This window comes from Podarcis erhardii (assembly GCF_964252035.2).
Source record: "Podarcis erhardii genome assembly, chromosome: 3".
Lineage (NCBI taxonomy): Eukaryota > Metazoa > Chordata > Lepidosauria > Squamata > Lacertidae > Podarcis > Podarcis erhardii.
Genome location: NC_138507.1, coordinates 62,807,435 through 62,825,648, shown reverse-complemented (window position 1 = coordinate 62,825,648; position 18,214 = coordinate 62,807,435). Strand labels below are relative to the sequence as shown.

The window sequence follows — 18,214 nt, the reverse complement described above, 5'->3', positions numbered from 1 at the left end:
AAACTTGCTAAAATATACCATTCGTCTGATAATAAATGTTGGAAATGTAAAGAAAATGAAGGAACATTCTTTCACCTCTGGTGGACATGCCCTAAGGTGAAGGTCTTCTGGGAAATGATATATAATGAACTGAAAAAGGTATTTAAGTATACCTTCACAAAGAAACCAGAGGCCTTCCTCCTGGGTATTGTCGGCCAGAAGGTGTTAAAGAAGGATCGAACATTTTTCATGTATGCAACAACGGCAGCAAGGATTCTTATCGCAAAAAACTGGAAAACTCAAGATCTACCCACACTGGAAGAGTGGCAGATGCAGCTGATGGACTATATGCAACTGGCCGAGATGACCGGCAGAATCCGTGATCTGGGAGAAGAGAAGATGGAGGAAGACTGGGAGAAATTCAAAATGTATTTACAAAAACATTGTAATTTGGTTGAATCTTAAGAAGGATGCTGGATTATAAAAAACTGCTCACCACTAAATTAGATCTAAATTTGATGATAAGTGAGACTAAAGAAAATATAAAATTTTTTGGGAAGAAGTGCTAGATTATATTTGAATGAATGGACATGAGATTGAAAACAAGTTGATAATTTGTGTGGAAAAATTTTTAACAATGCAAATGGGAGCGGGAGACGTGAGGGAGTCCAAAGAAGTGATGAAATTGTTATGACAGAAATAAGATTGTTTATTATGTGTGTATTTATATTTTAAAATCTTAATAAATATTTATTAAAAAAAAAGAGTAGTATACACAGCAAAATCAATGGACCTTAAGTCCATTGACTTCAAAGTATCCAATCTGTGTACAGTGGTACCTCAGGTTAAGTACTTAATTCGTTCCAGAGGTTCGTACTTAACCTGAAACTGTTCTTAACCTGAAGCACCACTTTAGCTAATGGGGCCACCTGCTGCTGCCGCACCGCCAGAGCACGATTTCTGTTCTTATCCTGAGGCAAAGTTCTTAACCCGAGGTAATATTTCTGGGTTAGCGGAGTATGTAACCTGAAGCGTATGTAACCTGAAGCGTATGTAACCCGAGGTACCACTGTATGTCGAATGGTGCATCTGCATTAACATTTAAAGCAGTATCGTGCCACTTTAAATAGTCAATACTTCCCTCAAAGCATCCTGGGAAGTGTAGTTTCTTAACGGTGCTGAGAATTGTTAGGGGACCCCAGCTACAATTCCCAGAGCTCTGTGAGGAGAATGGGGATCTCTTAGCACCCCTGACAAATCTGCAGCCCTGGGTATTCTTTGGGGGAGACTGTGATTGTTTAAAGCGAAATGATCTGGCTTTAAATGTATAGTGCAATTGGTAGCTAAGTTGGTTCAGCCCTTGATCAAAAAAGTCTACAACATATTGATTCTTTCCTGGAATCGATTTGTTAACAGGCTTCTTCTAAAAAAACAAACCAACAGCAACACACAAAATATTCAGTATTCAGAGAAAACCAAACCCTGAATTTCACTAGTTAGCAATATAAGTATTTGCAACTCCTGTTACAAAAGGGTGGAAAGAGCCTGTCTTGGGCTTAAATTCATTCTGCAACATCAGTTATCCAATGTGACTGGCAGAATTCCAGAGAATGTAGTATCCGTGTGAGTAAATACAGGCAACCCCCAATTTGTGCTGGAGTTGCATTCCTGGCCTCTGTGCATGTCAGTGGAGTGCACATAGCCCATTATGGCCCCGCCCCCCTTTCTACCATCTTCCAGGTCCACATGGGTCAACGTAGTCGTGCGTCAACTGAATATGCACAAAATGATCGCCACCTGTACGTTTTTAATAAAATATTTACCTTCTAATCCCATTTTACTTTCAACAATATGGTTAATGGTTTCTTTTCGTGTGTGTGTGTTGTTCTGTTGCATGTATTTTGTTTGTGAAATCTCTTTAAAAATAAAAAATAAGCAGTTTTTTAAAATTCTCAAGTTAAATAGTTATCATTATATTTATTTTTCAAATTATACTACAAGTTTGATTTGTTCTGCACAAAATGGGTCTAAAGTGATCAGTTACCACATTACTTTTTAAGGCAAGTAACGTGTTAAAAAATATTTAATAAGAACCAGAACTAAATTCATATTTTAAACTTTTGATTGAACTTTTAACTTATATGCAATCTTCCTACACAAGATTCATGTTAAAGTTGGCTTACAGTATAGAAAACAACAACAATGCATCGACAGACAACAATGAGCATTTCAATAATAATATCAACAACATAACAATGTACTTCAAAATAAAAAGCTGTGGTTGGACTCCCTGCCCTTCACCACTTTAAATATAAATAACTCCACTGTTCTGAACTGAGCAGATTCAATAGTGGTGAACAATTAATATTCTTTGCCACCCTCAAATGAACTCTAGATCATGTTGAATTAGATTTATCATGAGTTTCCGTCCACTATGGCCCCATGCATCACATTGCCTTGCAGCTCTGGGTTATAAGAGCTGGGTTACATGGTACCTTTCAAGCATATTTGAAGCATATTTTCACCCTCAAAATAATTCTGGGCACTGTGGTTACAGAGTTACAGTGCCCAGCAACCCTCAACAAAATCCTGTGCCCAGAATTCTCTGAGGGGGTGAAATGTGCTTTGAATGTGCTTTGGTCCAGCTATCTGAGGCAGCTGGCACATGGGGCTCCCTTTCCACCACCTGTTATAATGAAACACTGTAAGTCCCCATAGAACAGGCATGTCCAAAGTCCGTTTTGGGGGCCTAATTTGGCCCGCCAGTCGGTTTAATCTGGCCCCTGTGGCAGTTTATTTCCTGGGGTAAAATCCTAAAACAAACCTCAACAACTTCAATCCTAAAAGAAACTCAACAACTCCAACCCTAAAAGAAGAAGCTCAACAACTTCAATAGTAAAAAAAGGTAAACAACTTTGGTCAGCCCCCACAGCCCTTCACTTCATCAAATCTGGCCCTCTTTGAAAAAAGTTTAGACACCACTGCCATAGAAGCAACAGGATGATGCACCATAACATGGCTGGATTGTCTTTTTTAAAAAAAAATTACAAGAAGAGACCAGTTAGCAATGCAGTTGTTGGGTCTGCTCTGTAAAAGGATCTGCAGGACTAATAATTCTGAGGAACTGATCTCGTTCATGAATTCATCAAATCAGGTGAATTCACTTGAAGGATTTGTCCCGGGGTCCCTAGTAAATACCTAAGTCAAGACGTGAGTGACTAGGAAACCAGGAGACCCAAGCTGTTGAAAGCAGCATCACCTTTCCCATCCTGTTTCTGAAGTGGCTCCCTGCTGGTGCAACCTTTATATCAAGAGACCGACCTCACAGAAAGAACCACAGTTTAAATTGGCCAGATTATATTTCCTGCTGCCAGTGACTAACAAGGGACGTCACAGCATCAATGTTGATTTCTCACAGGATCACCAACCTGGATGTCCCCAACACCATACCCCAAACCACCTCTTGTGCAAGGAGACTGTTAGGCAATGTGACAGAATTCCTGTCTGGTACACCCAAGACCAGATAACATATACCCAAAATTGGTGGATTGCTGGGCACAATACCTGAAAAGAAAGGTGGAATCATGATAGACCCCACTGGATCTATGATACCGTTGCCAAAAGAAAAACCCCAAAAGCCAGCTAATGTAACTGGAAGAGTTAAACTACACACCCTCCTGCCCTCCTCCCTCAGTGATTCATGCAAGGTCAGCATACTGATCCAAGATTAAATTCCGGAGGGCCCATTGTTTTCCTGTTTAGCAACAGTAATAATACCAAATAACCACCCACATAATTTAGCTCTCAGCATCCCCTGGGACCAAGCGTCCCGTTTTAATGCAGTTTAATCCCCCGCAACTCACGGTGTGTTCAGATGAATTCCCATATGAATACCAGAAAAAAGGAAGGTCAAATAATAATAAACTTTCTTCCAGGACAAAACTCCACACTGTCAGCTTCACCCTGGTCTTGGCAAACAAAGCTCCACACAAGGAGACTCCCTGCACTCAGGACTGCTTCATGCATGGCATTTTCCTCTAAAGATGGAAAGGATGGAGGAAAGTATGCACACCTCATATCAGAGACCTGAGTCTATAACTTTGATCTGGCAATTATGCAAGATAAATTGTTGTTGTTGTTGTTGTTTAGTCGTTTAGTCGTGCCCGACTCTTCGTGACCCCATGGACCAGAGCACGCCAGGCACTTCTGTCTTCCACTGTCTCCCGCAGTTTGGTCAAACTCATGCTGGTACCTTCGAGAACACTGTCCAACCATCTCGTCCTCTGTCGTCCCCTTCTCCTTGTGCCCTCCATCTTTCCCAGCATCAGGGTCTTTTCCAGGGATTCTTCTCTTCTCATGAAGTGGCCAAAGTATTGGAGCCTCAACTTCACGATCTGTCCTTCCAGTGAGCACTCAGGGCTGATTTCCTTAAGAATGGATACGTTTGATCTTCTTGCAGTCCATGGGACTCTCAAGAGTCTCCTCCAGCACCATAATTCAAAAGCATCCATTCTTCGGCGATCAGCCTTCTTGATGGTCCAGCTCTCACTTCCATACATCACTACTGGGAAAACCATGGCTTTAACTATACGGACCTTGGTTGGCAAGGTGATGTCTCTGCTTTTTAAGATGCTGTCTAGGTTTGCCATCGCCTTTCTCCCAAGGAGCAGGTGTCTTTTAATTTCGTGACTGCTGTCACCATCTGCAGTGATCATGGAGCCCAAAAAAGTAAAATCTCTCACTGCCTCCATTTCTTCCCCTTCTATTTGCCAGGAGGTGATGGGACCAGTGGCCATGATCTTCGTTTTTTTGATGTTGAGCTTCAGACCATATTTTGCGCTCTCCTCTTTCACCCTCATTAAAAGGTTCTTTAATTCCTCCTCACTTTCTGCCATCAAGGTTGTGTCATCTGCATATCTGAGGTTGTTGATATTTCTTCCGGCAATCTTAATTCCAGCTTGGGATTCATCCAGTCCAGCCTTTCGCATGATGAATTCTGCATATAAGTTAAATAACCAGGGAGACAATATACAGCCTTGCCATACTCCTTTCCCAATTTTGAACCAGTCAGTTGTTCCATATCCAGTTCTAACTGTAGCTTCTTGTCCCACATAGAGATTTCTCAGGAGACAGATGAGGTGATCAGGCACTCCCATTTCTTTAAGAACTTGCCATAGTTTTCTGTGATCAACACAGCCAAAGGCTTTTGCATAGTCAATGAAGCAGAAGTAGATGTCTTTCTGGAACTCTCTAGCTTTCTCCATAATCCAGCGCATGTTTGCAATAAGATAAATTACTCCAGCAATTATTTTAGCTGGCTGACTGTGTCATTCTGTTCTATTACTTTGTAGCTGTAAAGACAAGTCGACTTCCTTACTTTAGCGAATAAGGTACTTTTTTGTAGTTAGCATAGCTTTCTCTGCTTGCCCAACTCTAATTTAGTGATAATGGTACTGAAAGCATAGTCTCTGTTCTCATCAGAATCTTCTCATTCCAGCAGCCAAGTAGATCAGGGCAGCCAATGCGATACCCAACGTTTGTTGTTACGCTTCAACTCTCATCACTCCCAGCCATCATGGCTGATGGTCAGGGTTGGTGGGAGCAGTAGACTGTCAACATCTGGAGGGTACTACTTTTGCTACGCCTGATGTAGCAATGTAGAGCATTAACAGAGCAATCCTATGCATGTCTACTCACAAGTAAGCCTCGCAGAATTCAATGAGACTTAACTGTCACCTTTGTGTGTATATCAAGAATGGCTACCTCACAGGCTAGATTTGGGCTCTCCAAGACCCCAATAATTTGGCAATTAAAGAAACACATTATTTATTTTTAAAAAATTGTTCTGCCGGGTTGTTGTAAAGAACTCACCAGCCCTCCAAAAATCAGGTGCCTCTGCCTTGAGTCACCTTGCAGCAGCACCTATATTATATTATAGTTTCTTTATTACATCTATATCCCTCCTTTTCATTCTCCCTTTCCCTTTTTTTTCTCCTTTTTTTTAAGATATTTATTAAGATTTTTCAAAACAAGTCCAAATCAGAAACACAAAATCAAAAACAATACAATAAAAACAACAAATACAAAAAGAAAAAAATTATTGTTTGCATTGCTATCTTTATAACCTTCTTTCCTGACTTCCTCACATCTCCCTTTTCTGTGTTCCCCTTTACACAATCGATTTTAGCAATTTCCTACCCTCTTTCCATATCATATTCAATATTATATATTTCAGGCTATTATGCATTTAGTTTCCTTTTCTTTTAAAACCATTTTCTCACATACTCTTAATAGATTAATCCTTTATATCGTTTGCTTAATCACAACATAATATTGTTTCAGTCTTATCCCTTCTTTTCCACATCTATTTTTACATACTTCTTTATACCAATTCCCTAATGCCATATTGTTTTTATATCCAACATCTTTCTAACATTCAAACATTTTACAATGTTTTTGGAGGTAGTCTTTAAATTTCTTCCAATCCTCTTCCATCGATTCTTCTCCCCAGTCTCGGATTCTGCCAGTCATTTCTGCCAATTCCATGTAGCCGATCACTTGCGTCTGCCATTCTTCCAAGGTGGGCAAATCTTGTGTCTTCCAGTACTTTGCGATAAGCACTCTTGCTGCAGTTGTTGCATACATAAAAAATGTTCTATCTTTCTTTAGCACCAATTGGCCGACAATGCCCAGAAGGAAGGCCTCTGGTTTCTTGGAGAAGGTATATTTGAATACCTTTTTTAGTTCATTCATTCTCCCTTTCCCTATGTCATCCTTAAAACACCCCTGCTAGGTAGGTGAGGCTGATGGTCTCCCAGGTCCTTGTCCAGCACTCTAACCATTTGGCCACAATGCTTTGAAGGCCATAGAGCACAGGAAACAGGAAATAAAACTTATTCCTAAGACTGTTTTGTGGCTGCACAGCACCAGAAGATGAAGCTTCTTGGCATGGGAAAAATTACAACACTGTAATGGGAAGCCAAATGCTGGAAGCCCACCCCTGGCTGGTCTAGTTGCTTGAATGTGTGTGGTGTGTGTGTGTGTTAGCTGACCCTTGTACATAAGATTACAGCCCAAGAAGGCAACATGCCTAGGTGGGACTACCTTAGGAGTCCATCTGGCTTCAAATCCCTACTCAAACATGAAGCTCACCTTGGCTCGGTTTCTGCCTCCCAGCCTAACCTACTCCACAGGCTTATTGTGAGGATACAATGGGGAGGAAATAGGCAGGATGTGCGGCAGTTGCATTAAACAAACAAATGCAGTATTAAATAGGAAGGCCCATGGTGCCTTAAGGCACATCCTTTGCTAACTGCCACAATACTTGAGGATGCATTTATTTATTATAATTTATTAAATTTGTATACCAACCTTCATCCATATATCTCAGGGCAGTTCACAGCATTAAAATACGAGATAAAAATAAAAAATGCATAATAAAATCAAGAACAAAACAAACCAATAACACCCCCCCCAAAAAAAAAGTACTCAAAATAAGAATATTCCAATACTATTGTGGATGAATGATTGTGCACCTCATTCCTTTTGGATAATCCAAAGGGAACCAATACTGGACTTTGCTCCCCATTCTGTCCTTCTACTTAGTATTCAAGAAGCTACAAAAACATCAGTACACTATGGATTGTCTGTACCAATACTTTAGGTCGAAGTCAATACTACCCTATCAAGGATCTGACCCAAACGAACCCAGATCATTTAGTGTGAGCCATCCTCAGCTCTACAGTTGTTTTTGTGGGGTAATGTGCAGACATGCTGCCCATGGGGCAAAGTGGTAAAGTTTCAAACTTGCGGATTAATATTTTAAGTTCACTGTGGTGTGTGGGTGTGGGTAGGTGTGTGGGTGTGTGTGGGTGTGTGTGTGTGTGTGAGAGAGAGAGAGAGAGAGAGAGAGAGAGAGAGAGAGGTGCGCAAGGTTGGCTGCCAGAGATGGGCTTCCGTTTCTGTATTATCAACTGTCTTGACCCTGCTAAGCAACGCTTGCAAGAGGGCGCGAGCACCACAAATGTAGAAAACATGCGGGCGGGTGGGACGTGCTTTATTCACAGAGCAATTATCGCGTAGCCTCCTTTTTACAGCCATATAAACCTGCCATGGGTGTTTGCTTACTGCAAAACCGATTGCCTCCGTAGATACCGGGAGGCCGGTCAATCCTGCAGAGCCGCCTTTAGCCCCAACCTCCCGAAGTAAGGGCAAGTATACACTGCTGTGGCTCATGTTTGTTTACTAAAAAAAAAAAAAAAAAGCGGGGAGAGGGAGGGGGATGCCTGGGCCGAGGATCGCTGGATTTGTTTGCAGAGCAGAGACGCCTCCGTTTGAGTGCCAAAGCTACCAGCAAAATGTGCACGGAGATGCCGCGCGCCACCTCGAAAGCGTGGCTTGGATCTGGGTGTGCGTGCCCTGGAGGACGCGCTCCTCCAGGAATCCTGCAGGCTCTTTTTGTGCGGCTGTGCTTGCGCGCGCGCGCAACACACCACACCAGTGTGCGTGTGCAGTCGGCAAAGGGGAGAGGCTGGGAGTAAGTTAGCCCTTGCTCCAAAGTAGCCCTATTGAAGAGCCCTCCCTGTAACCACGTGCTGGAAGGGAGCGCAGCCATTGTGGGAAGATAAAGAAGGGGGCCAGCTTTCTGTGAAAATGCAAGGGCTTCAGAGTTGCCTCTCTCCAGGACTGGGGAAGGACGGTGACATTATATACAGATGGCTAATAATAATAATAATAATAATAATACCCATATCGAATAACCCTGCAATAAATGTCCACGCTGGGAATGTACGACAGCCAGCACCCTAATAGCGTGATAGATCAGGGCGAGGGAAGGGATGCAAACAGATCGCGGCTGAACACGAAGTGCCGCTCCATCCATAATGGTGAGCGATGGCTCTCGCCGCGGCCAGGGTTCCTGTTCCCTCTCATCGCTCTTGCCCCCCGGCAGCCCCCCGATCCATTTCCGAGATCTGTGAAATGGAGGTCCTTAGCAAAGCGCGCCGACCGGAGGACATCAGCAAACCCACGTGTCACTCAGGCAGAAGGAACAGGATTCTTTGGATTCCTTCCAGTTCCGCCTGGCTTGTTGGGTTTTCTCCCCCCCCTTCTTCGCCTGCTCCAGGTTTTACTTCTGGTTGCCTGTGAAGGCTTTCGCTCCTCCCTTTTGAAATCCTATATTAGCTGTGGCCAAAGCTGGGTAGGAAATACAGCTCATTGTTGGCAAGTGCTGATGAGAAACGCGCCGAGGAGGGAAAGCAGCGGCTCTGAGACTGGTTTATGCAGCAGCAGCAGCAGCAGGAATAGCAATAATATAAAGATTATACTCCACGTACGCGAGCACAGAGGAGGGGAAAAGACAACCGCTTGCTCTATGCTGGGAGATCTTTACTGACTGATTTTAGCAACACGTTTGGAGCAAACAAGAGAGAGGGCGTGAGGTGAGTGGCGCGCAAAGTGGGGGTCTCTTTTTTGACGGGGGGGCGCTTCTTCCTGCAATGCGATCAATGGGGATGTTTGGAGGGGAGAGGGGGCCAAGGAGTGCATTTTCAGCAGGATCCCTCAATCCACTTCTTCTCGGATTGCAAACAACCCTTGCAGACTTTAAATTCCCAAAGTTGCTCTTGACAAGGAGAAAGGGAGAAGGTCGCGCGCCGCTCTGCCTGCCTTATGTAAGCCGTTTTGTGCAAGGGCATGCTAAAAAAAATTAAATAAAAGAAACGTACGCGGTTGGAGGCAAATGAATTCTGGTTGGGAGGAAGGGGGATTGTTGATGGTGTGCACGCTCATTTAGCTCCGGGGTGTGCACGAGTTGCGGTGGGAGGGATAGGCGGCTGTATCCTTCCCCTTTTACAAGGTGCCTTCCTGCCTATTGCAGGCTGGAGAAAAGAAACCCAGAGCCGCCTGAGAACTGTAAGGAAACATTGCTGTCAGGAGGGAAGGACCTGTCCGGGGTAGAATTCGTGCCGCGAGGCGTGATTACCCTGCAGACGGTTTCCTAAGGAGAAAGGCAGTTTAGTGAGAAAAGCGGCGCTGGTTGCTGGCAAGCGCGCACGCACACACAATGTTTATCTCTTTCTTTCTTTCTCTCTCTCTCTCTCTCTGTAAACATTAACTTTTAAAGGCTGGAAATGGCAGACCACATGATGGCCATGAACCACGGGCGCTTCCCCGACGGAACCAATGGGCTTCATCACCACCCAGCGCATCGAATGGGAATGGGTCAGTTTCCCACCCACCACCACCAGCAGCAGCAGCAACATGCCTTCAGTGCCTTGATGAGCGACCATATACATTACGGAGGTGGAAATATGAATGCAAACAGTGGGATCCGGCACGCCATGGGGCCAGGGAACGTGAACGGGGGGCACCCTCCCAGCACCCTGCCTCCGACGGCGAGGTTTAACAATTCCCAGTTCATGGCTCCTACGGTTGCCACCCAGGGGGGGCCCTTGACGGCCAGCATGCAGCTGCAGAAGCTCAACAACCAGTACTTCAGCCACCACCCGTACCCTCACAACCACTACATGCCGGACTTGCACCCTGCCAGCCACCAGCTCAACGGAGCCACCCAGCATTTCAGAGACTGCAACCCAAAGCACGGTGGAGGCAGCGGCGGCGGAGGCAGCGGTGTGCCGGCCTCTGTGCCCCACGTCCCTGCAGCAATGCTGCCTCCCAATGTCATAGACACTGACTTCATCGACGAGGAGGTGCTTATGTCCTTAGTCATAGAAATGGGCTTGGATCGCATCAAGGAGCTTCCCGAGCTGTGGTTGGGACAGAACGAGTTTGATTTCATGACGGACTTCGTTTGCAAACAGCAGTCCAGCAGAGTGAGCTGCTGACTTCTTGCCAAACAAGATTTGACTTTTTTTATCTGTATGAATGAAAACATTCCCTCTAGACACAGTATTTCAAAGGCTTTTAGGAGCTCAAGTATCTGGGAAGCAGAGTAAACTATAAGCTTGTTTAATTGTTTCCCCCCTTTTATATTTGCTGCCACTTTTTTCTTCTTCTTAAACGTGGACACTCCATTATGCCCTCCCCTTCCCTATAATAATTTTTAACTGATTCAGTCTTTTTTAGTAATTCCTCAGCTATAATTTCTTCACTGGCAACATACCAATTATTTCAACTGTTAGATATGAATATTGGCAAAGTGCTTAATATTGTGGATTTTCTATAGGCTATCATTTCAGATGACTGAAAACTGCATTCAAATTCTGAGTTGAAGGACAAAAATATTGCATTAGTTGGTTGCATGAACTTCAGGGTAGATTCCTGCACAAATACTGCCCTCTTGCTTTGTTTTTAACTATGCATTTGCAGTGAAACTATTTTTTTTTTTTTAGTCTGCTGAACTGGAAGCTTAACAAATGTGGGCCAAACCCTCTCTGATCAGGAAAAATAGTACTGTTACTTAAACTCTGCTGTCTACTCCCTTTCTTTCCTCCCTACCCCCCAATCTGTACAGACAATAATATAGTGTGAATGGAATGGTGTCTAGTTGTTGGGGAAAGCATTTCATAGGATTTTATTTTATTCTGGTTCTATCGTCAGCATATTTTCATTTTGGCATTGTGCTTACATAGTTTATTCAGTACGGGGGGGGCAAACTACTGTGTTGAAAGCTTTTTAGGAAATTTGACAGTATTTTTGTACAATTTTTTTGAGAACATACTTGTTAATTTATTCTATTTTAATTTGCCAATGTCAATAAAAAAGTTACCTGCTTTAATTTTTTCTAGACACCAGTTACCAAATTTTTTTCTTTAGAATTTTATTTTTTTCTCCTCTCCACCTCACAAATGTTTGATACATATAACCCATTTAACTTGTTGAGCTGTTGGGTTGTGTGAAACATTCGGAAAGAAAATCTACATGACACCATTGTATGCTATATGTCATGATCAGTGCAGAAAGTTTTTTTTTTTTAAGGATTTAAGCCTAATTATGACATCAGTCTCATAAGTAACATTGTAACATGCCTGTGTGATTTTATCTAAAGTGAAATTGCCAAGAGGCAACAACTTTGTGATTTGCCAATTTACTTGCTTTAAATGTAGTCGTCCAGAATTATGATGCATAAAAGTATTTATTCTATTTATCTATTAAACTTTAATTTTATAAATACTCTCACTTATCTTATCCATAAGACTTGATTCTTCACGTAAATATATTTGCTGTCATGCAGAACGGTTCAACAAAAGACAGGTTTTGTTCCCTCTTTAGCATCTAACACTGTTAGCAAATGATAACCAAAAAAACCCCTTGCATTCCATGAGTTTTCATTGGGCAGAAAGAAGAGAAGGAGAACTTTGGTGGGAAATGTTTTCATTGGGCAAAGTTAAAAGAGTCTTACTGTCTAGAAGGTGAATCCTAACACCAAAAATGAATAACTTCCACATTTTGGCATAGAAGAGCAGAAACTGTATATACATTAAGGCAAGAGTAGGCACTATTCCCCCCGAACAATAGCTAGGATCAGATGAAATGCTGTTTCAGTAGTAGTATGAGTAAAGGTGGTGTCTTTGACAATGGATTTAATCACATTTTTTTTACAAGGTCACAGCAATTGAATGCGCTGATCTGACCCCTCATTCACCAAACTCTTGTAGAATAAAACTGAAATACATGCAACAAGTTTAGACCTGTCCCCCTGTCTCAAAGTAACTTCCAATACAGATGTGGTGGCATGTCATGGTTCAAGATTCCATGTGGGAAAACCTTCTGGGAACAGAAGAATTCTTGGGTTTGAACTCTCTTGTACTGTATTTATAAAATAGAAAAAGGTTAGCTGGCCAACCATTCTTATTACTGCATCTAGATCTGTGGCAGTCAGCTTGGGTGTGTGTCTTGGTTTCCATACTGTTGTAACACAAGGCTTGCCTTTGTCGCCCATCAACATTTTTTTCTTTCCAGGTGCCTTGCACCTGTTCTCTGCCATGTGGCCTTGGGATAGGTTCCTATAAAGGGGGGAGTTGGTGGTGAAAGATCAGGTGGTTGTGCCTTGAGAGAGAGAACAACTGGACTAGAACTTATTTTGGTTCTTCTAAGTCTTCCATATGAAGATAATTCAAAAATTTCCCCATGGTTTATGCTTGTGCATCAACAAAATCATTGAATATGGGATGGCAAGGGCAGCTGAGAACAAGGGCATTGACATAAGCAAATAATCAATATTTGGGGTTGTGCATGCTTGGTTTCAAGCAATAATTGCTTCCAGCCATCTTACCATTACATTAGGATTTTATATTTTTGTCTGCATGTGCTATTTACAGGAATACAGGTATAGCTGTGTTGAAACCTTGCATCAGTTTATTTTAAGGCTCTCTAATCTGCATCTTTGACTTCGACTTAACAGAGGTCAAGTTTTGACCTGGATGTCTTGGGGTATTTGGCTAGGAAAGTGTGTGGATCCAAGATGGCTGACATTCTATACTTCTAAAAAATAGTTGCCCGGCTAATAAAGCAACTTAGGGGCCTAAGATTACTTAACAACATGTTTTTAAACTAGAAGGCGTACTATTGGAATTTAAATACTCTGCGTAAACTTCATGGAATAGTTCTGCTTTCTTTGGTGACTGATAGAGCAAAGAACTATAAAGTTATGTCTAGGTATTTCTTTAGGTAGGAGATCCTTCAAAAATTGGCATCTCTTGATCAGACAAGGAAAAACTTCTTGTTTACATGCAGCAAACTGCATAATAAGTTTCAGTTTATCAGGTGCTACGAAGCTGTTAAACTCTGCTATCAAGTGTTTTTTTCAAAAAATATTTAGGGTTTTTGTAAATTTATTTAAAGGGAGAGCAATTTCACGTATTACAAGGCCACAAGCTCAGATTTTTCCAGTGAGTGTACATTTGATAGGGAGTTATAGCCAATATTGGCTCTTTTGAGTTTCCCTATGATATATGACAGTTCAAAGGTACACCTACAGCAGAATCCTGTGTACAATTACTTGGTAGTAAATTCCATTCACTGCTTTTAGAATTGCAACCTTCATAGATCTTTCCATATAAAGCAACCCTAAGCTCCTAGAGAAGCTCAAAATATACTGGGAGTTGGATTACTCTAGTGTTTGTTTTGTAACAGTATATAAAGTCACAACACAGGTTCTCATACAGCTGAAAAGCAATGTTTTGCAAACATTTTCCTGAACCCTGTCTCTGAGCTGAAGTTTGGGAAGCGTCAGAGCTTGACTCCTCTACTTCTGGCAGAACAGATCAGGTCCAAGCTGCTCCATAATATTTTCTGTAACTTTCTCTAATAATAAAAATAATAATAACTTTAAACCACTTATTTACACTAGACCAAAGTGTATAATTATGATGTGAGCAGTGACCTAGTTCGCCAGCCACTGCCAGATTATTTTGCAAACTAGGCTAGGGGAAAGAGTGTTACGTTCCTGTTTAAGTTGCTTATAGCACAGGAAACTTGACCTCTGTACTTTGGCTCTTTTTCAAAAAGTTCTCATATGGTACATGAGCTCTACTGTTCTTTAAGCCTTGGCCATAAATAGACACGGCGCTTTATTTGCAATGGAGATCAACGATAAGCCGTGCGCAGAAGCAGCACAAGAGACACTTGTTAAGAAAATAGGTGCTGATGAATAATAAAACAGCGTCGCTCTCTTGCGGCGAGCGGTGACAGCCACTTTTGCTGGTGCTGAGAAAGACGTCTCGCTGCTGCGATGCAGCTGGCAAGAACAGTTAGCTCCTCACAGCTGTTTATGAGGTGCTCAAGGGAGGCACACTAAGAAGAAGGTGACATCTATTGTGCAGTTTATAGTCTGGATGACTTTTACAACTGCAAAAGCCTACGCAGCACATAAATTGATGTCAACAGTAAAGGCCAGATCCTTTAGAGCAAAATATTAATCCCCTAATCTGTTATGGGTGGTCAGCTTTGAAATGTAAACACTCTTCTTCATGCCTGAATATATTAGGCGTTGGTGCCACCTTGTGGAATGTAGATCGGAATTCAATGAAAAGAATTCCTTTCTCCCCATCCTCCACACAAAAGGAGCCATATAGAGATGTTAGGCAAATACCTAACTAGACTACGGTAATTGTGTGGAAAAAGGGGCCTGAGAGAGAAGAAATTATTCCAGCCAATGTGACATTTACCTTTCAATGTACTCCTGGATTAGTTGACCCCTATACTAAATTTTTAAAAAGTTTCAGTTCTTTTGGTGCAGTAGATTTAGCCCAGAGCACTTTGAATCTGGAAATTGCGGTTTATATACTAACTCAAAGCCAAATGACCCAGTGCAGTAATAGCATGCTTAGGAGCAACCATGCTTCTTACTTTCTTTTTTTAACAAAAGCAGCTGTGATCTAGATTTGGGACTGCAGCACAGAAGCAGGGTTGTTGTTTTTTAAAACCCTTTCTCCCTGGGCCAGGCTCCCAATCTGCATCAAGGTCCCCATGCTAGGGATTATCAGAAAAGGAATTGAAAATAAAACTGCCAATATCATACTGCCGTTATGCGAATCTATGACATGACCTCATTTGGAATACCGTTTATAGTTCTGGTTGCCTCACATCGAAAAGCATGTTGTAAAGTTGGAGAAAAAGTCGAGAAATGGGCCAATGAAATAATCAAGTGGATGGATCAACCCCCGCTATGAGGAAAGGTGACAACATTTGGGACTTTTCACTTTAGAGAAATGGTGAGTTGCAGGTAAGATGATATAAGTTTATAAAATGATGTATGGCATGGAGAAAACAGACAGAGAAAAGTCCCCCCCCCCCACATAAGGCTAGAATCCGTGGATGTCCATAGAAGCTAAATGTTGGAAGTTTCAGGACAGTATGCCCCTTGCATAGTTGTTTTTTTCAAAGTATTTTTTAAAGTATTTTTTAAAGTATTTTTATTAAGCAATTTCAACATAACAAATTATCAACCCATATAATCACATACATTATTTCCCCCCCTTTCCCCCCTTCCATCCCTCCCTCCGCCTGCCCCCACCACCAGGGACATCCCTCATCTTGCATAGTTAAATTATGGTGCTTGTTCATACAAGAGGCAGTGATAGTCACCAACTTTGATAACTTTAAAAAAGGATTACGCAAATCCAGGGAGGATGTGTCAATCAATGGCTACTAGCCATGATGAAGGCAATGCTCTGTCTCCATGGTCGGAGGCAGTAATTCTTCTGAATACCGGTTGCCGGAAACTGCAGGAGGGGAGAGAGCCCTTTTGCTTGTGAGTTTTTCCCAGGCATCTGACTGACCCCTGTGATGCTGGAGTAGACGGGCCGTTGGCTTCATCCAGCAAGCCCTTCGTATGCTCTTAAGAGGTGTGGCCAGTCCTAAACATGCTGTTCATGTCATTTGGCCTCTAGGGCTTTATACTGATGGGAAATGAGCCAAGTGGGGACCCGCTCCAGAATGGCCCGTGTTGGAGGCCCACATCTGTTTCTTGCTGAGAAACAACTTTCCCCACCGCTATCTGGCCTCAAAGGGCACCTCTGGGGCAAATATCAACTGGGGAGGAGATTTTCAGCAGGAAACCAATGTGAGGGCTCCATTTAAGTAAGGAGCGTGTTTTGGATTGGGGGTCCCATGTGATTGTTCTTTTGTTAGTGTTAAAGCTAACCAAGTTTACGCACATTGGATTCATTAAATTTATCTCTTATATTCATTCACCTGTTGAACCAACCATCCTTTTCCGTGTAATGCCAAACACTTCCATGACCAAGGGGCAAGCGTATGTAAATGAAGGGGTATGACTTATAAGGGTTAGCTCAGTTCTTAGTGGCTACAACTGCTTTTCTTAACACCTGTCATTTTTGAAAGACGAATCCTATTTCTGCAGTTTAGCTTTTTGTTTCACCACATCAAAGACAGACACAACAGCATATTTTAAACAGGATATTTTACTTAGCAGTACCAGGAGTTTCTAGATATAACAAAAACAAGCAAGGGAAAGAGAAACTAGGCAGGCAACTCGGGATGCCACTTAGCTTTTTGTTCATTGGTATATTAACCATTCCGTGGCTGGTTTTCTCTCACTGCAGTGGATGTTCATTAAAAGCTGTGGCTTTTCCCAACAGTTGCCAAGACTGTCAGTCAAGCGTGACCCCTTTTAAAATAGAGTCTAAAGCATCATACACATATGTCGAGGAGATTTCATGAGTTCTTGGGACATTAAATCCAGAGTATCTTTGATCTCAAGTCGAGTTTTACATATTTCAAATGAAATAGGAGTAATTTAACATGATAGATGACAGGCCATGGCCGTGCCTGTGGGAAATTTGCAGTAACCTACCTGCAGCCACTAGATGTAGCTGGCACTCTGTGCACTTTGGATTCTAACTTGGTTGTAGATTGATTTCTAATGCAGTGGTACCTCGGGTTAAGAACTTAATTCGTTCTGGAGGTCCGTTCTTAACCTGAAACAGTTCTTAACCTGAAGCACCACTTTAGCTGCTCCCACACTGCCAGAGCATGATTTCTGTTCTCATCCTGAAGCAAAGTTCTTAACCCGAGGTACTATTTCTGGGTTAGCGGAGTCTGTTACCTGAAGTGTCTGTAACCTGAAGCATCTGTAACCTGAGGTACCACTGTACAAGCCTCAATTTGTGCTGCAATGTCCTGCTCTGCCCAATTTTACCTGTGCTATTTAAAAATGCTTTTCAGCCTCTTCCACTGTTAACGCACCTGTGTGGAAGGCAGACGCTCTTGTGTCAGGTTTCTAAAATGAACTGATGGTCAGAAAAGCAGGTAGATCCGCAATCAAATTTAGTCTTCCGCCAGTGATTCCACACACACCCCTCATTTGGGAATGGCTTTAAAAGAAACCCACAAACATTTTAACCTTTCCTCTCTGCATAGAAATGACTCTTTGGTGACAGGTGTGCTGTTGGAAGTGCCCAGAACAATGGTTCTGGGTGATTTCAGCAGCCATTCTGAGGCTGCCTTTAGTGTTCAAGCACAGGGCTTCAAGGCACCCATGATGGCCATGGGGCTGCCTCAAGTTGTTGCTGGTCTGACACACAGGCAGAGGCACCAGCTTCTCCGGTTGAGTGAGGGGACTGAACACAACAACCTGTTGTGTGGAGACCTCTGAATATTAAAGTGCCCAGCCCCCTCAAAAAATAAATAAATTAGGGAGCCCCTAGTGTCTGGGCCCCCAGGAGCTGTTGCCCTTGCACACAGGGCAGAGCTTCAGTGGCTAGGAGTGCCTTTTATCAGCTTTGACCGGTAATACAGCCGTTTCTGGACC

General features: G+C 42.6%; 1 protein-coding gene across 1 annotated transcript; it reads left to right on the top strand.

Annotated features, from left to right (window-relative positions):
- Positions 1 to 9,082: 9,082 nt before the first annotated feature.
- Positions 9,083 to 12,111, top strand: CITED2 (Cbp/p300 interacting transactivator with Glu/Asp rich carboxy-terminal domain 2). Its single transcript, XM_081855158.1, has 2 exons — positions 9,083 to 9,419; positions 10,103 to 12,111. Exon 2 carries the CDS (start codon positions 10,110 to 10,112, stop codon positions 10,821 to 10,823), a length of 714 nt encoding a protein of 237 aa, XP_081711284.1. The 5' UTR covers positions 9,083 to 9,419; positions 10,103 to 10,109; the 3' UTR covers positions 10,824 to 12,111.
- The last annotated feature ends 6,103 nt before the right edge of the window (positions 12,112 to 18,214 follow it).